Source organism: Rhinopithecus bieti, unplaced genomic scaffold (genome assembly GCF_001698545.2).
Source record: "Rhinopithecus bieti isolate Rb0 unplaced genomic scaffold, ASM169854v2 scaffold_24306, whole genome shotgun sequence".
NCBI lineage: Eukaryota > Metazoa > Chordata > Mammalia > Primates > Cercopithecidae > Rhinopithecus > Rhinopithecus bieti.
Genome location: NW_016811898.1, coordinates 3,184,258 through 3,206,546, shown reverse-complemented (window position 1 = coordinate 3,206,546; position 22,289 = coordinate 3,184,258). Strand labels below are relative to the sequence as shown.

The following is a 22,289-nucleotide window of genomic DNA, read 5'->3' as shown; positions in this document are numbered from 1 at the left end:
TTTTTTTCTTAACAACCCTCAAACAATATGACAACCATTCTTAGCTCCCTGGGTCCTACAAGAACAGGCTGAATATGCAGCTAATAAAGCAGTTGGTGTGAGATGCTGCAGAGAAGATAAAATGGGAAGGGTATATAGAGAGGGAGGTGGCCATAAGGGTGGCCTTCTCAGCTAGAGGGGTCAGGAAGGGTCTCCCTAAGAGGGTGGTGTGAAGCTGAGGCTCGAATGAGAAAGGTGCAAAGATCCCCGGTGTGTAAAGCGTTCAGCATGCTGTCTGCTCCATATATTAAGTGGCTAATGAATGCTGGCTATGGTTATTAGTATCAGTATTGCTTTTTTGTTTTGTCATTAACTGGCTGTCAGAACCTTGGATGGGTCCGCCACCACAGATGAAAGTGATTTCTAGCATTTGTCTCCTCCTGGCTTCCTGTCACCCCTTTGAAATAGGGGAGCAGAATGCACCCTCTTACATTTTCAGTGGAAAATTCATTGTACGAAAAGGGAAAATTTTTGTGGAGAGACAGCCACTATGCTTATTAACATTTATGGAACCCTTTTAGTTTCCTCAGTGCTGAGCAAGGCTTGATGAGAATGTGGGCACTTTCCTTTTCACACCCAGCTGAAAGCATCCCCTGGCGATTGCACCGTGGGACCCTCTGCCTCGCTGGACTGTTAGGGGGGAATCAGCAAGTGGGCTTATTTTCTTACCCTTTAGAATGTTGCTACCCTCCTCTGACCCTGCATGGTGAAGAATTTATGCCTATTGTAACTTGACAATAGAGCCTCCTTGAGGCCAAGTTCAGCTTGCTGCATAATCAAAGGGGTGGTTTCTACCCTTGACCATCTTTAGCTTATGGAGGAATGTAGGAGTGGTTCCAGCAGCCACCCACACCCTCCACAGCCTGTGTGTGTTCACTGTCTGCTTCCTCCCAGAACAAGGTGCCAGGATTACAGCCCTTCCTCAGATAAAATAAAGCCATCCAGTCATATCTTTACATTTGACGTAAGCGAAGGGAAGTTTTTCTTGCCATATAGTGAATGGGGCTGTCGTGAGGACTTGGGGTAGCTCTGAGTCTGGCTCTCTGCTGAAAAGGGGCCTTTAAGCTGGGAGGCTCATTCATCTCCATGCAGCCTCCTTCTATCCAGCCATGGGTCCACCCACGGTCGAAGGGAGGTGGAGCCTGCCCTGGGTTTACAGCAGGGCCTCCTGTGTTTTATATTTGTTTATCTATTTCTCTATTGCCTGTGTAGATAGATGTTAAAGAAATTCTGAATCTTCTTCCTATTATGCTTGTCTTGGCAGTATTATTTAACTGGGGTGGTTCCCACATTTTTTGCCCCAGTTCTGCTATCACTTCTCTGGTCTGAGCTTGCATCAGTTAATAACATCAACCCTCTCCTCCCTCTAGCTTCCCTCCTTTCCTCCTTTCCTTCATCTTTCGTTCCTTTTTTATCTACCTGCCTACCTGTCTACACTAAATGTTTTCTTGGGTCTACCATATGCCAAGCATGGTGTTAAGGACTGGAGGTTAAAAAAAAGCAGTGAATAAGATCCTTACCAGTGTGGAGTCAAGTAAAGACACAAATGCTGATTTAATCACAACTGGGGTAAGGAGACTGCAAAGGAGAATTCCAGGGAGCTGCTAGTCAGACATAACCTGTCTTTTGGGAGGTCAGCACATAGCGAAAACAGTCATAACAGCTACCCAGTTCTTGTTGAGTCATAGACGGACTGACGTGTTTTAGAAATGTTTCCATTTGTAGCGCTTGGTGGAGAGCTGGTGCAAGTCAGAAGTAGCACGTGCTCCCAAAAGTGAATATATCCCTGCTGAGGCTGGCTGGGGTTGACTGTATGATAGGCAAGGTGTAGCCGTGGGTTGCTGATAACAAGGACTTTCTTTGCTCCAGATAACTCTATGCCTTTATAATCCAGAAGGATGGTTTAGCTGCCTTTCCCCTAGGAAAGTTTACCTGACCTCCACTGGTGAGAGTTGAGGTCACAAGAGGACCAGCCTGGAAGGGAGCTGGGCAGGCTTTCTGATCCGGCAGCACATCGATTGGTGGGCTTCTTTGTTACCCGTGGATACTCCTTCCTCAAGTAGTTTTTGGCCCCCTTAGAGCCAATCTGATTAAGTTACAAACCAGCTTGTTTATGAGCAAAGATGAATCCATTGGCACACGTGCTTTTCCTTATTAGGTTCCTGTTGTCATTCATTGCCTTTTTCTTGGTGTGTTTCTTTTGAGTAATTGCTCTGTGTGTTGGCCCTAGCAGGTCTCTGCAGTTTGGATTTGCAACTTTGGCACTGAGCTTTGGGAATTGACCGGGGTCGGGCAGGGAGATGAGCTGTCACTCGCTTTGTTTTACCCTGATTTGTCTCCAGAAGAGCCCTCTAGTCATACCATGTGCTACTGAAGGTGCCTTGAGCAAGAGGAAGGATGTAGGAAGGAATTTGCTTCTGAGCCCTTGCGTAAACACAGCGTAGCCTGGAGTCTTAAAAACCAAGGCTTGAGGCAGAGCTGGCCTCAAGGTTGGCCAGGCAGTAATGATTTTTTATAGCCACTGCTGTGGCAACTGCACAGTGGAGCTGAGTGGTCACCAATTTCACCTAACCATGTTTAATCATCAATACCCTGTAAACTGAACTTGCCTTTTTTCTTTTTTCAAAGCATCAGGGTTCCTCGAGTAAATGACTCTGGCCGTGTTAAGCAGCCTCTGCTTTATGAAAAAAACAAAACAAAACAAAACAAGAACAAAACAAAACCACCATCACAAATCCCAGGCTGTTAAAACCTGATGTTTTCTGTTGCCGGGAGGAGTCTTTTGCTATATACGAAAGACATGACGGGGCTTTTCCAAGCTTTGTTTTGGTTATTGTCGGTTCTGCCAACAAGTAACATCTGTATTTATTTTCCAAACTCCCCCAATGGCTGATTTGCATCTGTTTAGTTCTCTGAATAACATTTCATTTCCTGACTTTATAGGTTGCTATAAAATCCATTCGTAAGGACAAAATTAAGGATGAACAAGACATGGTTCACATCAGACGAGAGATTGAGATCATGTCATCTCTCAACCATCCTCATATCATCAGTATTTATGAAGGTCAGTGATTTTTTTTTTTTCACCCCCATATCAGTTACTGTTTCTCATACCATGGGGCCTGCCAAGACTTTGAGATAATTGCCCTTCTGGGCAGAAGCCAAGTATTTTTCCTCATGATGCAAAAATAGTCCGGTGTTATCTCTTACTTGGTTACCTTGAACACAACCAGGCACATGAATGCAGCTCATTTTGGTCATAAAACATCTCTGGCAGATGCCTTATTCTGTCTTCTTAATTCCTTGGCAGTTGCTAAGCAACCCACCTTACTGAAAGGCAGTCTGTGAGACAGCCCTGGTTTCTGAAAAATGACAGTTTGCTGGGTGACCAAATAACAGTGGATACGTTGTAAATGTCATTCTCCAAAGTCAGTTGCTTTGCTGTTGGTATGAAGTTATTCAAAGTTAGGTTCTTTGAGTTAGAAATTAACCCTGAGCAGGTCCAGTAAGCACCAAGAAAGAGGGTTGGTGCGGCAGATGCCTTATAAATGGATCCCAAATTGTGTTGGTGTTTGCCAAAGAGCAGAGTGGGGAAAAGCTTATACAAATGCTCAGGCTTCAGTTCAACTCTTTGGTCCTTCATGTAAGAAATGGAGAGAGTACACCGCCTACAGACTATCATTTATTTTTTAAGACCCTGTAAATAAATTATACAGCAGTATGTGTTTATTGTAGAAATGATTGAAATAGAAATGTTAAAATTAAAAAATAATTTCTGTTCTAACTCCCAATTTGATAAATAGCTTTCTTTCCATAGCTCTGTTTTTATCTGTTTCTCTATATCTATTTGTGGGTTTTGTCCAGTTAGATCATGCTATTTAAACTATTTTTTAGCTTGATTATTTTTTCATTTGTTGTCTCATGCATCTTTTCTGTATCAGTAAATATTCCCCTGTAAAGACCTTTGAAAAGGTTTTGTAGCATTCTGTTTATGGACATACCATAATTTATTGAATCTAATTTCTTTTGCCAAACACTTAAGTTGTTCCAAATTTCTGGTTATTGTAAACAGGTCTTCACAACTCTCCTTGTGCATCATTTTGACATTCATTTCTGATTATTTTCTTATGAAAATTTCCCAATTTTGGTTTTACTGAGTCAGAGTGTTTCCCTAGAATATTTAAAAATATATGACTAAGTCAGAAAAATGAACTTATTGCCAGGTGCGGTGGCTTATGCCTGTGATCCTGGCACTTTGGGAGGCTGAGGCAGGCAGATGACTTGAGGTCAGGAATTTGAGACCAGCCTGGCCAACATGGTGAAACCTGTCTCTACTAAAAATGCAAAAAGTAGCTAGGTGTGGTGGCGTGTACCTGTAGTCCCAGCTACTCAGGAGGCTGAGGCACGGGAATCACTTGAGCTAGGGAGATGGAGGTGGCAGTGAGCTGAGACTGTGCCACTGCACTCCAGCCTGGGTAACAGAGTGAGACTCTGTTTTTTTTTTTAAAAAAAAAAAAAAAAAAAAAGGAAAATGAACTTATTTTAATTTCTGGTCTGATTGTAAAAGTTATCAGGTAGGGCTAAAAGGAAACCAACCAGTGGTGCTCCTAAAGTTTTCTGATAGTTTTCATTTTCATCTGGTTCCCTGATCTTTTGTTGCCATTCTTTTTTTCTGTTGGTTCTATTTTTGCCTCTTATCTAGAAGTAAATGTTGGTAATATATTTCTTTTATCCTAGTCATTTGAAGGCTCATTTTGGAGCCCTTGGTGGTAGGATTTTTAGGGGAAATTTTTATCCATTCCATCTTTTATTTATGCCACAAACACCTCTTACAGTGCTTCTCAAGCTCCCTAGGCCAGTGGCATCAGTGTCACTTGAGATTATTAGAAATGCAGATTCTCAGGCTTCACCCAGGACCTGCTGAATCTGAAACTCTCTGGGTGGGGCTCAGCAATCTGTGTTTTAACAAGTTTGAGAACCACTAGTCTACTGAGTGTCTACTTCTTGTCAAGCACTCCGTTCAATAATGTGATATGGACCACACACTCAAGAAACAACATGGATCCCACACTCAGGAAGCAATACAGATCAGACACAGTGGCTCACACCTGTAATCCCAGCACTTTGAGAGGCCAAGGCAGGAGGATCACTTGAGGTCAGGAGATTGAGACCAGCCTAGCCAACATGGTGAAACCCCATCTCTCCTAAAAATACAAAAATTACCTGAGTGTGGTGGCATGCGCCTGTAATCCCAGCTATTTGGAAGGCTGAGACAGGAGAATAGCTTGAACCTGGGACGCAGAGGTTGCAGTGAGCTGAGATTGTGCCATTGCATTCCAGCCTGGGTGACCAAGTGAGACTTTGTCAAAAAAAAAAAAAAAAAAAAAAAAAAAAAAAAAAAGTAAAAATGGAAAAAGTGCTATGTAGATGTAGTTTGTTCTCATGCTGCTATAAAGAACTGCCCAAGAGTGGGTAATTTATAAAGGAAAGAGAGTTAATTGACTCAACAGTTCTGCAAGGCTGAGGAGGCCTCAGGAAACTTACAATCATGGTGGAAGGGGAAGCAAACATGTCCTTCTTCACATGGACGGAGGAAGGATAAGTGCCAAGCAAAAGGGGGAAAAGCCCTTTATAGAATCATCAGATCTTGTGAGAACTCACTCACTATCACGAGAAGAGCATGAGGGTAACTGCCCCCATGATTAAATTACCTCCCGCCGGGTCCCTCCCGCAACATGTAGGGATTATGGAAACTGCAGTTCAAGATGAGATTTGGGTGGGGAGACAGCCAAACCATATCAGTAGACATGTAAGCAATATATTTTGGTACCATGTTCTGGAAGCTTAGGGGTTGGAAGTTTTCATGGAGATGTATGGCATCTGAGCTGGGCCTTGAAGGAATTTTTTGATGGGGGAAGAATTGGGGAAAATAGAATTCCAATCTGAATATACCTGGTGAATGAGGGGAATTTTTAGAAGTTAGAAGTGAGTAGAGACACAGACACAACGTGGAAATGAGTTTCGTTAAGCTCCATAGGCCATGGTGAAGGATTGACCTGTAGGGTGTGGACCCATATGGTCCTGTGGCCTGTGAACACTATTGTGATTTGGGATTTCTTGACCCAGAGTAGGAAGGCAAAGAGAGTGCATTCCCAGCATGAAGGTTCCGGGTTCTTTATTTGAGAGGCAGTGTGTGGTCGCTGGCATCCCACATGGGGAAACCTGACTTCTTTACCAGCACCATGCCCTCTATGGCCTTGGGAATCAGACAGGACTAATGGAGAACAGGAAACCATCCCTCTGCCAAAAGGAAGATCAGAGACAAATCTTAATGGAAGAATACTTAGTTACCAACATGCAGTTGGCCTCAGTAGAGCCCGGGCTGGAGGCTTTAAGGAGAAGAGAAGCCCCCAAAGCTCTTGCTTGTCACTTTAAAGATGCATAGCAGTGCGAATGGAAGTTCTTTAGGTTACTAGAAATAATTTCTATCCAGGCCTCAGGAGGGAGCCGGGGCTTCAGTTGGTGAAACCCTTAGGACAGGTTTTAGGGAGTTAGGGAAGACTTGAGGTCTTACATCAGGAGGTCTTCAGTTTCAGTCCCCAGTCCTCCACTGTGACCTAGGCACAACACTTGGGGTAAGATGGTAGGCTTCTCAGTGCCTCAGTAATCACATCTATAAAATGGGGATGACCATTCTAGCTCTGTCATGGGGTTTTCAATAGGATTAAATGGCATGATACATGTATCCGGTAAGCTCAAAAAAAGATAATTATTATGAGGACACTGTAATCATCACAAATAGTTCATAACGTGGGGTCCATTGACAAGGGTATTTCATGGATGAGCTGCAGGGATCTGTGAATCCCTTGGAATAGTATGTAACTATGTTGTCCAACACAAAAGCCACTAGCCACAGGTGGATATTTAAATGGAAAATAATTAAAGCAAAATAATTTAAAATTCAGTTCCCCAGTCACACTAGCCATGTTTCATGTGCTCAGTAGCCACAGGAGGCTAGTGGCAACCGTATGGGACAGCATAGCTACAGAACATTTTCATCCTCATAGAAAGTTCTGCTGGACAGTGCTGCTATATAATGTTTTATGTGTTGTATGCATGAGTTACTTTTTTCTGAGAGAGGGTATGTAGCTTTCATCACACTCTCAAAGGCATTCCTGACCTCAGGTAGGTTAATGAGAACCCAGTGCCTCCAAGTGTTTTGTGACCTGCAGGGTATCATGCAAATAAAAGGTGTTGTCTTTATCCAGAAAACTCCCGGGGTCTTACATGTGTCCTTTTTCTTTCTTTTAATTTCTTAGAGCTCTCCAGTTTCTGTTCTGTTCCCTTTCCCTTCTCCCACGCAAGTTCTGTTTCTCCCACATCCACTAAATAACTGTGGAGGAGGGCAGCTCCCCTCCCTTCCCTGGGGATTGGGAGCAGGAGATTGCCAAGGCTGTATTCCAGCTCCTACACCTCTCACTGGGAACCACAGTCCCAGGATCCCATGACTTTATCTGCTTTCTTGCCCAACAGGACCCAAAGATCCAGCTCTGAAAGTGAAGTTAGACATCCTGTCATCTGTAGAACTCTTCATAGTTTACAAACGTCTCCCACATCTGGTCTCATTTTATCCCCACAGCAAACCTGTGAAGTGGGCAGGCCAGGGATTCCCATTTTGCAGTTGTGGAAACTGAGGCTCTGGAAGGTTTAATGACTTGCTGGGTGTGTTAGTTTGTTAGGGCTGTTATAAGAAAATACCATAGACTGGTGACTTAAGCAACAGAAATGTATTTTCTTACAATTCTGGAGGCTGGAAGTCGGAGATCAAAGTTAATTCTTTCTAAGGGTGGTGAGGGAAGGATCTGTTCCAGGCCTCCCTCCTTGACTTATAGATGGCTGACTTCTAACTATGTCTTCATACCTCTTCCCACCACATATGTCTGTGTGCAAATTTCCTCTTCTCATGAGAACACCAGTCATATTAGATTTGGGCCTGTGCTAAGGACCTCATTTTAACTTATCTCCGTAAAGACCCTGTCTCCAAATAGGGTCACATTCTGAAGTACTTGGTGTACTCAACGCCTGAGTTTTTGCGGGGATGCAGTTCAGCTCTTCATGCTGGGTGTCACGGCTACATGGTGACCCTGACATATGGGTCTCCTGGTCCCCTTTGTTTTCTTGCTCTGCCTTGCCTCATCCCTGTATTTCTGATCCTGTGTCTTCTTTTGCTGGCTCTGCAGGCCACCTCAGCCTGGCCTTTTCCATTCTGCCCCTGCCTGCCCCTGCTGCAACCTGGGGGTGTGGTAGGGGCAAGAAGGGTGGCAACAGTGGTGGTGGGACCCGAGTCTGTGAGCCCATCTGCTGGTCTCCCTGCTACTCACAGAATGAGAGGGGAACCTTCTCTCCGGAAGCCGATTGGTTGACAGGCCAATCAAGAGCCTTAGCTTGGTGCGGAAATGCGTTAAGTTGCTTAGAAAGAAATGGATGCTAAGGCACCGAAGTGGCTATTCGGATACCAGCCAAAGGAGTAGAAGCTGTAAAAGAACTTGCCAATGTCTTCTTTAGCAAAGATCTTTATGATTAAAATAAAGAGCCAAATGTGCACACACATAGTGACAGCAGCACCAACAACATCTACAAAACAACAATAGCAACATGACAACGCAATGATGTGCCTAACCCTGTATGTTTAGAAAGTGTGGGTTTTAATGAAAGGGAGCCATCATCTTGAGCTGTACTCACCGGTGATATTGAAATACCAGTTCTAGAGAAAACGTGACTTATTCATTAACAAAAATGCTAATAAAGTGCTTACTATGTGCCAGGCCCTGTTCTAGGCACTAGGAATACAGGGGCCAACAAAACAAGCTCCTGTCCTTCTTGGAGCTGCCATTCAAGGAGAGGAGATGGAGAGTCAACAAAGTGAACAGACTAGGCGGTCCCTTTTGGACTGAGTCTTGAGCTGAAGGACTTTTGAGTAAGTAGTTATTGAGTGAAGACCTGAATGAAGCAGAGACTAAGCCCTTCAGAGTCCTGGGAATTCCATACAAAGGGAACAGCATGCGCAAATGCTCAGAGGAGAGAAGGCACTGGTATGGGTAGAAGGGACAAAGGATCTGGGAGGTGTGCAGGGGTGAGGAGGAGGGCAACAGGAGAAGGTGGAGAAGGCTAGATCTGGACCACACTGGCCAGAGGAAGGACTGTGGGTCCTTTATAAGGAATGATGGGAAACTGCTAGAAAGGAGGAAGTAGCGTTTTTTGATTTACATTTTAAAATAATACTAAGGCCGGGCGTGGTGGCTCACGCCTGTAATCCCAGCACTCTGGGAGGTCATGTTGGTAGAGATGGGGTTTCATCATGTTGCCCAGGCTGGTCTCGAACTCTTGAGCTCAAGTGAGGTATTTTTGGTGGATCCTCTGGCCTCACTTGAGCTCAAGAGTTTGAGACCAGCCTGGGCAATATGGTGAAACCCCATCTCTACCAAAAATACAAAAAATTAGCTGGATGTGGCGGCACATGCCTGTAGTCCCAGCTACTCAGGAGGTTAAGGTGGGAGAATAGCTTGAACCTGGGAGGCAGAGGTTTCAGTGAAGAGCCAAGTTTGTGCCACTGCACTCCAGCCTGGGTGACAGAGTGAGACCCCATCTCACAAAAACAAAATAAAATAGTACTAACAATAGCAAGGAGTTATTGAGTGTTTACCTTGGGCTAGGAGGTGTGCGTGTACTATCTCGTTTAACCCTTATATCTGGGAAATATGAAAGGTTAAGATCCCTATTTTTTGGTAAGGAAAATTCAGCTTTAGAGGCAAAGTCCATTTTCTAAGGTTACCAATTAATAAGTGGTGGATCTGAGAGTTGAACCCAGGCAGCGACACTCAGAACTCGGTGCTCCTGATACTGACCAGGTCATTTGGTGGTCTGCAGAGACTCCTAATTGAAGGGAAGTATTATTCTAGACCCTGTGATATGGAGAATTCCCAGTCTTCATAGAGGTTGCAGTCTTACATATCTGACAGCATTAAATCCTAGCTTTGTAGGCATTTTAGAAAATACTTCTGCCAGCATCCAAGGAAGAAGGTTGGGGTTCACATCTGTTAAACTCATAGGTCAAGTGTTTTCTAAACTGCAGAACACCATGAAAATTTGATTTTTATATAATCACAATACCCACAGGCCCGTAAAATCTGTGACTTCACTGAAGCAACTCTGCTGCTCACCAAATCTCAAAAATAATTCCTTTCAAATGTATCTTTCTTGAACCAAACCCTGGGGTTAACTCTCCTATTGACCCATGGGTGAAGGTGATTAACCCTCAAATTTGTCAACTCTGTGTAAATACAAACATAACTGGCTTCTAATGCTAAGTAAATAAAAGAGGATAGATGTACGCTTTTCAGTGTGTGATACTGAGGGGAGCCTAATCAAGAGAAAAGAAAGAAATCTCTGGCACCATCTCAAAGAGGGACCCCTGTTTCCAGTCAAAGGAATTCCATTCTCTCAGCGGGGAGGTAATTGACAATATGGAAAAAACAGCTGAAAAGGAAGTACCCACTGGAGCTTTCAACTGGGTTGCCTAGGATGGAAGAGATAAAAACAGCTTTTGCCTGAGGTTCTGATTTCAGGACCGAGGTTCAAACATCAAAGGCATGCTGTCTCACCCCCACTTCCCCTTTGAAAGCCTAGGAGACCCGATCTGCAAAACCACTGAGAACAAACATCTTTAGCATCCCATCTGGTAACAGTCCGGTATATAAAATTGAAAAGGTGGGTGGAGGGGTGGGGGAGATTCGGCCTGTGACTTCCCTTTGACACCCTTGGTTTTGGTTTCTGGAAATCTCTCCTCTTGGCCATGCAAGATTGCATCTCTTTATGGGTTCTTTGCATTGTGATACGCTGGAACTGGCCAACCCTTTCATCACTTCAACTATTTTAGGTAAGGGTGATCCTGGCTTTCTGGGACAAAGTTGGAAGCCTCTTTGGCATTTGTTAACTGTGATCTCTCATCCATTGGAAGTGTTTCTCCAACTTGAAAAGAAACAAAAGAGACAAACGTGTCCTTTGATAAGCATTTGAATCTCATGCCCCCACCCTGTGAGCCTTAAGCATCCTGCCCACGAGAAGATAAGTTATAATAAGTCTGTATTCTCAAATATTCTCTAAATTCCCACCATGAAGACACTTTGGATGAGTGCACTATCAGTTAAAAGCTCCTCTCATCTTACTAGAGAAATTGCACTACAAGATGCTTTTGCAAGCTACCTGTGCTCCCTGAGATTTGGATAGGTCTTTCTGGGAGGAGATATCACTCTTGGCGAAAATCACTGCTCTAAAAATCCAGAGAAGCAGAAGAGAAATCAAGAGACAGGGGCTGTGGAAAAGCCTGTATTCCTTATTGTACACGGCATTGCCCCCACCCCCCACTCTGACCCCCAGTTTGTGGCCAGGGGCAGTGGAGCTTGTGTAAGATGTTTCCGCAGAACCCAGCACAGGTCCTGGAATCAGAAAGTGTTGCTGCTCCATCCTGTGCCCCTGGAAAATCACCTCTTGAGAATGGCAGGAGCCTGGTAAACTGCTTAATAATGCGTTTGAGCAGCAGTTCTCAAAGGGCAGTCTCGGACTAGCTGGAGTCTGCCCCAGACCTGCTGAATTGGAAACGCTGAGGGTGGGTTCCAGCACCCAGAGTAATCATTAGCCCTCCAGGTGGCTCTGATGTACACCCAAATTTGACAACCCCACTGTGCTAGAAAAACCCCTCCATAGAAGGTTAGAAGCAAAACCTTCCAAATAATTGATTCTTGTTTCTTTAGAAACAAAAGCAGGGCTGTATTTCTAGCATCAGTTATTTGGAAATACTTACAAGCAGTTTATGTTTCTCTCCTCAGACACAACTGTGCTACTCCAGGGTTCTCAGCCAGGAAGATTTGCAAGCAGGTCCTGATTTAGTTTATTTTGAAGGCAGAGAGTGGCTGAATTGATCTAACAAGATCAATCGTCCTTAACATTACTCACTGTTCTCATTCATTCATTTGCTTATTTAGTCTTTGAATCATTCATGTGTTTTACAAAAATGTATTGAGCACTTTTGTTCCAGGTACTGTTCTATTAACACTTTTGTTTTGGGTACCATTCATTAAAGTAACGATGAAAACCGCAATCACTTCTGCACCAACCTAATAGTAGGGCAAGAGTGTAAATTTGTCATCCACATAGGCTGAGATTCGAATGAGCCAATTGCACTGCCAGTTACTGCTGTGTGACCTTGGGCTAGTGACTAAGCTCTCTGAGGCTGTTTCCCTGTCTATAAAATGGGACCAGTAGCTAGCTACTTTATAGATAATGTAGGATTAAATGAGCTAGTGAATAAAATTGCTAAGCACCATGCCAGGGCCATGCTCAAGAAATGGAATTGATTATTCCTGATGTCATATCTAGGGATCAGTGAGATGTCCTTTCTGGCTGGAGTAGAAACTTCTGTCGGGAGGTTGGAGAAGAGAAGAGTGAGGCCAGCTTGCCTATCAGTGATTCTGAACGATGGAGGCACATTAAAATCTCATGAGGAGTTTGTAAAAAATGCTGATGCCTGGGTCTCACCCCCAAATATTCCAGTTTAATTGACCAGGCTGAGAAATACAGACTTAATCCTGCAACAAAGAGAAAATGAGCCCTGCTCTGGAAACTTGTCTTGGTCTGATCATTTGTCATCAGTGAATTCCAGGGAAGAACGTGTGTCTGGCGGCAGTCACCAGTGAGCAGTGAGTGATACCTTCGGGCTTGGTGTACTTAGTTAGCTGTTGGGTTGCTGCCCTCATCAGAGACTCAGAGCCCCATGAAACGGTTTGTTGAACTTGGCAAAGTAGTGTGTTATGCTTGTGTTTACTCTTTTGAACCCATGGCAAATCATTGAGCATTTTAACACACTCCCTCTGCTGCCAGATTCACAAGTTCCACATGAAGTCCCTGCAGACTGGATCCGAACTGAGGACTCGCCCCTGTTCGTAACACAGCACCGGAGAGTTCTCTTCACGTGTAATCATGTGAACGAGCGCTTCAGCTGTGAGCCTGTCCAGCCACGTTTCCAATGAGTTTCCTATTAAGTTAGCTATTTGACCTTCAAGTTATTATTTTCATTGTTTTGTTTTGATTACACCCAAGTCATTTTTCTAGAGGCAGGAGATCAGAAACAAAACAGCTACAAACTAGTGCTACTCCCAGGCTGTCCTGCCTCGCCCTCCTGGGTTTCCTGGAATTCAGTATTTTCCAGTGCCTTAAATAATGCCACTTATACTTGACACTAATGTTTAAAGAAAAAAACAAAAACAAAAACCTCTATTGCCCTTTACTATGGAGTCTTTCGGAATGAACTGGGATGGCTTTCTTAATTTGCACAGTCACCAGCATGCATTTGGGAAGGCTCACAGAGCACAGAAGAGGGGCCTCCACAATGGCCATGTACAATAGCGGGGATTTGGATATTGAAAGGGGGGTCAGATTAGATGAACTGTGACTTTTAACCTGCAGAGTCTGGGATTTTTTTTTGATTTGGGGAATTTGTGCTCCCCGCCATGACTTCTGACAGCAGGTACCTCTGGTAGGTGTGGCTTAGAGATTGACACCCATGCTTGGAATAGCCCTAGGGACCAAAGAATGGAAGAGAGCTAGGTTTGCCTTCACCTCAGCTTTTACTGGGGGCCACTCGAATCCTCCGATGTCTTTAAGTGTTCATTCATTATTTCTGCCATTCCTCCACCTCCAGCCCATCACACACATACCTCAAGGGCACGAATGCAGCCTTGGGTGTGGACTCTGCCGGTGCATACCCATAATTCTGGATTTGATGTCTTCCTTAGTTCCCCTTTGCTGCTGAATCGGAACAGTTAACACTTCTGCTTGTACTCGCTGCCGTGTAGTGTGATAATACTTACTATGAGGCGTAAGGTAGAGGCTTCGTTTTAGCAGAGGAAGAGCCTGCAGTACAGAAAGGCTAAGTAACTTGCCAAGGTCACCCAACTGGGAAGTGGCTGGAGCCAGAGGTGTGATGACCACGGGCCTGGCCTTTCCACGTTGGTGAGGTTGTGAGGGTGAGATGAACCCTTGTATCAAAGCCCTCTGCTGGGGTTTCCAGGGGTGGAAGACTAAGGCTGTCTTCACAAAGGTATTTCTACCCCCATCACTGGCAGAACTGGGGAGCATGCTTTTTCAGAAGTTCACAGCATCAAGTACAAGAACACTTGCTTCTTTCTGGGGGTAGTTGTGAGAGGTTCTGATCAATTGCCGGGGCTTTCTCACATTCAGGATTGTGTGAGTGAGTTGTGTTTTTTTTTGAGAGAGAGAGAGAGAGAGAGAGAGAGAGAGAGAGAGAGAGAGAGAGAGAGGTGTGTGTGTTGTGTATGACACAAAGGCTGAGACAGAGCAATAGAGGGAATGATCAGGGAGGCTCTGGAGTGCGTGTGTGATATTGAGTGTGTATCATGAGCCTGTGGTGATGGCTGATAGAGCCCATTTCCACCTTAGGGTCTTTCTTGGTTTCTAGAAATGCTCCCCAGGGATGGTTGTGGAAGGAGGGTAGAATCCAGTGGCTTGTCCAGCATGGTGTTGTCAAGTCGCCTCTCCCACACAACTTCTCTCTCTATCCTGGCCATATCCCCTGCCTTCCTAGGATTAGATATTGGGCCCCATTGGCACTATTAATCCTAGCAGGCATGGATGGATCTTGGCAAGGCTTCTGCATCCCCTCTTCTGCAGGTGGCTTCTACACTTTCTTACCATTTCTTCTGCCTTCCATGGAGTCCAGTCTGGCCGTGGGTGGCCTCGTTGGCTATAGTTCTCTTCGGGCATGCCAGCTAACATCTAGAAAGAGTTTTGGTTCAAGAAAAGACAGTGAGTGAACAAAAAAGCCTTTTGTTGTGCAAACCAGGAACTGCACTGAATCAACTCAGACCAATTTATTGACAGGGAGATGCCAGTTTACATTTCTCATCCTCACTGCTCTGGGCTTTCAGATTCAAGAGATCAGAGGACCATTTAGTGAAGCCGTGAGCCCACGAGGTGTTTGAAATTGACTCCTAGGGAGGAAAGTTTTGAAGAACGAATCTTGTATTGACTAAATGACTCGGTTTGCAGACAGTCCTTTCAAAGAAAATATCACTTCATTTTTGAAGTGAAAAATAAGCTACTTTCTGTAAGGATTGTCCTGATCTTTAATAAAAGAGCACCCATGAGGACTGGAAAGGTACTTCGGTCCGAGATTTTTGGGAAAATGACAAAAACGCTGCTGCCTAGGGAGGCAGTGCCGTGGAAGAAATGGCAGCACCCTGGATGCCACCTAGGAGACGGAGCTGATAGAAGGCAAAGGTGTGAAGAGAATTCTCATGGGGCCACTCCTAGGCCCTAGGCCTTTTTTATTAAAATCAACAGATGGGCTGGGTGCAGAGACTCACACCTGTAATCCCAGCATTTTGGGAGGCCGAGGTTGGCCGATGGCTTGAGTTCAGGAGTTTGAGAGCAGCCTGGGCAACATGGCAAAACCGTGTCTCCAACAACAACAACAAAAAACAACAACAAAAAAACCCCCATAATAATAATAATAAATAAATAAATAATAAAAAAATTACAAAGATTAGCCAGGAGTGGTGGTGTGTGCCTGTGGTCCTAGCTACTTGGGAGACTGAGACAGGAGGATCACTTAAGCCTGGGAGGTGGAGGTTGCAGTGAGCCGAGATCTTGCCACTGCACTCCCGCCTGTGTGACAGAGCAAGACCCTGTCTCAACAAACAAACAAAATAACCAACCAACCAACCAACTAACCAAAAAACTCAACAAAGGACTCTTCCTCCCTGGAGGTTACAGAAAGAAATTCTCCCTTTTTAAAAACCCACCCTTCCTGGCACATCCTGTAAACTGGTCCTCATCCTCTCTGCTTTCCAGGCCTCTTTCTTCCAAAATGGCCCAGTGTATTCTGCTGGGCATCACGTGGCCAGTGGATGCTTAAAATCCCAGGATCTCCTCACTCATCAGCGTTTCCCTCAGACCAGAGCACTGTTTTTATAATACACATTTTCTCAAGTTCTACACGTTGTGTTATTAACCTCGAGAGCTGCAGGAGGCAATCTCTGGGAGCTGGGTCATTAGCCTGGTTGTGAAAGCCAAATGATCAGAGGGCAGAATGGGACTGTCAGACCAAACATCTGATGAAATTCAGGATTACTGTGGAGAAGTAGCTGTTGCTATAGCAACCAATCCCTACTCTCCTTTGAAATGGAAAATAAACAGCAAACAAGAAAAATAATTTAAGTTGGTGTCTGGGAAGAAGGAAGGCCTGCTTGTGGAACAGTTGAAGAAAAAGGAGAGTTTGGGTATTTTAGGATATGTTGAAACAATGGTGAAACTATCTCAAAAGCAAAACCCGAGTCATTTTTGGGTGGTTCAGTTCCATGCCTGCTTTTTCTAGAAATCTTTTCAGGTACCTTCTGGGTGACTTCATTGATCTTTCTGATTGTCCAGGTACTTAAAGTCTGTACTGTAAGGTTAGCTCTTGAATTATTTTTTAAGTATTGGTCGTTTCCAACTCGAAAGCAACTCCTTGGGGGTAATGACTGTGCCTTCTCCTCTTTTATACTCCCTTTGACACATAGCAAAATACTCAGATTGATGCCTCAAATAGGCTGATAATAAAGCTATTTCAGAAAAATCGGTGAGATTGGCTCCATTTAATGAAGGAGAACCTTTATTGGATGTAATGCGAAAAGCAGAACTGGATGATGGAGGAAGGGGGTGGAGAGTCGTGGCAGGAACATTTGCTTTTGAGTTGCACAAATTTGCCATCCAATCCCAATAAAAATGCATACAGATATGCATCAAAAGACATGCACAAAGATATCCATAGCAATACTATTCAAACAACCCTCAACTGGAAACAGCCCAAATGTCTATCAACAGTAGAATGGATAAATAAACCACACGATACATTCACATAATGGAGTACTCTAGAGCAATGAGAATGAACGATCTTTGACGACATTGAGCAACATAAATTATTCTCACAAACATATTGAATTAATGACAAAGGAAATATACTACATGATTCCTTTTTTTTTTTTTTCTTTTGAGACGGAGTCTCACTCTGTCACCAGGCAGGCTCACTGCAACCTCCTCCTCCTGGGTTCAAGCGATTCTTGTCCCTCAACCTCCCGAGTAGCTGGGATTACAGGTGCCCACCACCATGCCCAGCTAATTTTTTGTGTATTTAGTAGAGATGGGGTTTCGCTATGTTGGCTAGGCTGGTCTCGGTCTCCTGACCTCGTGATCCACCCGCCTCGGCATCCCAAAGTGCTGGGATTACAGCCTTGAGCCACTGCTCCTGGCTATGATTCCATTTTTTAGAACTTCAAAACTCATCTATGATTTTGGTTCATATTCCTCATATTCATGGTATTGGTGTATCTGTATCTTTGGGGAGATGATTAATGACAGAAAGAGGACATGGCAGGAGTGCTTGCAGGGGGCTGGCAATATTGTTTCTTGATGTGAGTGCTGGTGCCCTATTTATTTATTTATTTTTATTTTTTGTTTTAGAGATGAGGTCTCACTATGTTGACTAGGTTGATCTCAAGCTCCCAGCCTCAAGCAATCCTCCCATCTCGGCCTCCCAAAGTGCTGAGATTACAGGTGTGAGCCACCATGCCTGGCTTGGTTCCCTATTTATTTTATTTTATTTTATTCTTTTTGAGACAGAGTCTTGCTTTGTCGCCCAGGCTGGAGTGCAGTGGCCGGATCTCAGCTCACTGCAAGCTCCGCCTCCCGGGTTTACGCCATTCTCCTGCCTCAGCCTCCCGAGTAGCTGGGACTGCAGGCGCCCGCCACCTCGCCCGGCTAGGTTTTGTATTTTTTAGTAGAGACGGGTTTTCACCGTGTTAGCCAGGATGGTCTCGATCTCCTGACCTCGTGATCCGCCCGTCTCGGCCTCCCAAAGTGCTGGGATTACAGGCTTGAGCCACCGCGCCCGGCCCGGTTCCCTATTTATAAAGTAGGGATAACATGGATCCCTATCTCATAAGATTGTTGTGAGGAATAAGTGTTTTAATCCATGACATGTAGTAACTGTTCAATAAATGTTAACTATTCTTATTACAAGCGTTCTAGGGAAGGAGAGATCCCTGTCTGGGAAGTCTCCTGGAAAAAATTGAGCCCTGAACAATTTCGTAGGTCCAGGATCCTGGATGCTGTCCTGTGCCTTGCTCCTGTCTCTTGGATTGTTCTCGGCGATGTTTGGTTGCCTGTGTGGCTCGCCTGCAGCTCCCTGTGGGCCTTCAAGGTCTTGTGCTTCATCCATCGCCCTCTTGTTTCTCTCCTCCTAGTCTCTGGCCCTGCCAGTTGCTGGTGCTTCTGTTTCTGCTCTGTTCCCTTCCTCTTGCTGACCCATCTACCTGGCCCGCCTTTCCTTCCCTCCAAACTGGGAAAAGTCTTCTTTCGGTATCCCCAGTGCCATCTGCATAGTAGGTGCTTTCTGCTGTGCTAAATCCAGGCTCTGCACCACCTGGCCATGGCCCCAGTGCTGTGGGCTGACTTAGGCTGAGCTAAGTTTCTATTCAGGGATTTAATTTTCCTGGTAGGCCTGGCATGTCAAGGGGCATAGTTTTCCTTACCGTTCTGGAGCCACCAGGCTTCTGGGTAAAACTGTCTGGCCAAGAGACACAGGCTTTCATTTTTCAGAAAGGAAACCCTTCCCAACTGGTAGAAAATAAGCTTTTGCTTAGTGACTAATAACATAAACACAGACAAGATTTCTGGGCTTATAAATAACCAGTTGTAAAAGTGCCCAAGGGAAGCAGCCGTTTTTTGCTAGAAGAATGGCCAAGAGTATCCCTGTCACCTTGTAGATAGTGACCTTAAGCATGGGCAAAGGAGCGTTGGGCCAAGGGTGCGGAAGCTGCTCATTCTTCAGTATTAATTCCCGAGGCCTTGCTCTTATGCATTATAAATCCTAGACTATTCTGGAAAAATAACACCCGCTCTCTAAGGTCCTTTCCTTCTCGAAAATGCTGTGATTCTGCGGCAGCCACAACATGTTTTAAAGAGCGATGCCAGCAGGAAGAGGAAAGTCTTAGGGTTTTGTTTTGCTAGAGCTGCCTAAGTGGCTGATGAAGTAATTATGAGAACAGCTTCCATTTGTTGAGCACTGGCCGAGGCACCGTGCTGAGGGCGAGAGACCTGTGAGGAAATTACTAGTCTCATTGGACTGATGAGGAGGCCGAGGGTCAGAGGGGTTGAGATATATGAGTAGTAATGGAGTGACTGAGAGCTTGGGGGCAGCAGTCAGACTGCTGGATGCAGTGCTGGCTGTGCCTCGTACTCCCTGTGGTTACGGGAATTATTATTCACCTTGTCCCCAGGTGTTCTCATCTGTAAAACGGGGATCTTCATAGTTTCAAATCCTTATGATGTAATTCATGCAGAATGCTTGTTAGCATGGTGCCTGCACATGGTAAGCCTACAGCAAATTTTGCTGTTACTAAGAAAGGCTTCAAGAAGCTTCATCTGTAACACCCCCAGCCTGCTTGATGAAACACTGAGGCTTGAAGTCTAGGAATCTTGTTTACTGTCAGTTCATTTAAAGTGGCAGTCAGGGCCTTGACCATGAGACATGGGCTGCTTCCTATGAGGAACTGGGGGATGGTGTCCCAGAGCCAGGCCTGACCGCTCGGACAGTTCTCTGACCACCTTGCTCGCTGGCCCTGCCTGAGAGAGTGAGGGGCCAGTTTTGTCCCTCGGATATCATCTCATTCATCCAGTGCTTCCCGAACTGGCTCCATATGAGTTCTTCTGGATGCCGATTGGGGGACTGAAATGGCCCAATCAACTGGCAGAACTCTGAGTTAAGGAAACCAGGCTCTCTGAGGACAATCAAGTATTAACATTTGGCTTGTGTTTGACCATGGAATTCTTTTCTTCTTCAAGACAGCTTGCAGAATGAGTACCCCATGGAATATGCATTTGGAACTATTTCTTGACCCCTCCAAATGCAGTCAGTAGGGAGGCAAGTGTGAAAGGCTGGCAACCAGTAAGGATGGGGGTAAGGGGTGTCCTTGGAGGTGAGACAGGTGGACAGATTTGCGACATATTTTATTTTATTTTTATTTTATTTTTGAGATGAAATCTCACTCAGTTGTCTAGGCTGGAGTGCAGTGGTGTGATCTCGGCTCACTGCAACCTCCACCTCCTGGGTTTAAGCTATTCTCCTGCCTCAGCCTCCCCAGTAACTGGGATTACAGGCACCTGCCACTATGCCTGGCTAATTTTTTATATTTTTTGTAGAGATGGTTTCACCGTGTTGGCCAGTCTGGTAACTTCTGGCCTCAAGTGATCCACCTGCTTCAGCCTCCCAAAATGCTGGGATTACAGGCGTGAGCCACCGTGCCCGGCTGGACTCGGGATATATTGTAGAGACAGGATCAGTAGGACTTATTGATGGAAGCTGCTTAGTAAAATATTTGGTGTATTGGACTGTATTGAGCCGAATTGTGTTTACGTCTCCTTGATACCAAATCAGTCAGTTGGAGAGGGAAGAATCCAGCCATTGAAACAGCCCTTCTGCCTGTGTGAGGCAAGTGGTCCACACCTCCCGATAGTCACTGTAGGGCCAGAGGCTTTGGCTCCCTTAAAGACGTACCAGACTCTTTGGGCTGTGAGGCTTCTTGTTTATTTATCTGTCAAAGTACTTTCCTTCTTCCTACATCCCTTCTTTTTAAAATTAGAAAACCTGCTGCCCTCTCCAGGGCCTATCACTCTTTCGTTTTTGGGGCCTGAGCCATGCATCCCGAGGCAGTCGGGATGTTTCCAGTTTCCAGAGTTTATTGTTAATGAAAAGTGCACAACAGGCTGAAATCCCTGGCAGGAGCCAAAGCTGCAGGGTACACCGAGGCCAGCAGACGCTGGAGCAGCCAATTTTATCTGGATGTTCTCTCCTCCTTCTCCCTACCCTCCTCCTTCCCCTTCATTTTATCAGGGAGGTTTGGCTGGACTTGAAGGAGCCAAAAAGGAACTGGAGGGGTCTGAGCTTCTAGCAGCCAGCAACAAGGTATGGGAGGACAGGGAACCCAGGCCTAGGATAGGTTCCAGGTTAACTCAGTTCTTCATTGAATGTGTGTCTGCCTTGGTGCTAGGCTCTGGGGATGAATTAGTATTGATAGCAACAATACTAGCTAACATTATTGAGTGTATGCTGTAAGGGGAAGGCCTTGTAAACACTGAACATACCTGATATCAGGAAGTCCTCCCAGCAGTTCTAAATACTTGCTAATATTATTCATGTTTTATAGTTGACTAAACTGAGGCCCAGAGAGGGCAAGCAACATCCCTAGAATCACACAGCTCTAGGAGTATCTCATTCCAACACTAGAGTTTTTAGCTCTGTCCATCTAGGCAGAGGACATGGATATGTAAACCAGGAAATAAACCATAGCACAGTTTGCATGTGCTATGAGGCAAGTATTGACTAGTGCAATGGGAGGGGTGCTGTGGAAACCACGTATGAGCACATTCTTGGCTAATGAATTAGGGTGCCTGGGCATAGGGGCCCTGATGGAAATGTTAGAAAAGTGGATGAGATGGAGGGAGGTAGGCAGGGGACCTTCAGGGAGGGTCTTGGGTACCCTGCAAAGGTTTTTGTACTATATCCCTTAAGAGTGATGATGGATTTCAAAACAAATACTGCTTATTTTATCCTTGCTCAAAGGACATCTTATGTGAAAGTCCAAAGTATGAAACAGGTGGCAATGGAGTGGCTTTGGACAGCCTGTCATTTGTGGCCTCCCTTCTCCCTGCCTCCATGCATGGGTCCCTGGCCATCTGCCTGGAACCCTGACTTTGAACATCACAGCTAGACAGCATCAGAGTTGGAGAGAAAGAAGCATTTACAAGCATTTGGGGAGACTGTTTCCTTGGTGGTGCGGAGGTTCAGTGAGAAGGGGCTGGACCTGGTGGCAGGGAACTGGCTTGAGATGACAGTAGCAGCAGCTCGGCAGGCTGTGGCGTTAGGTCCCCATCCATGCTGGGGACCGGAGCCTTGCTGATTACAGCCAGCTCTTTGGGAGGCCATCCATCTAATGGTTCTGCACTTGATCTTTGAAGCCAAACTGCCTGATTGCAGGCTGTGCCAGATTCTTAACCTCTGTAGGACTCAGTGTCTTCATCTTTCAAACGGTAAAATTACAGATATTTCCCTGATCATTTGTTGTAGGGTTTAAACGAGT

The 22,289-nt window shown here is 45.1% G+C and overlaps 1 protein-coding gene across 1 annotated transcript in view; it reads left to right on the top strand.

Moving 5' to 3' along the window:
• Window positions 1-22,289, top strand: part of NUAK1 (NUAK family kinase 1) — a 74,451-nt gene that overhangs the window by 29,234 nt on the left and 22,928 nt on the right. The window contains 1 exon segment of the mRNA XM_017895336.1: window positions 2,983-3,103. Coding sequence (XP_017750825.1) covers window positions 2,983-3,103 — 121 coding nt within the window.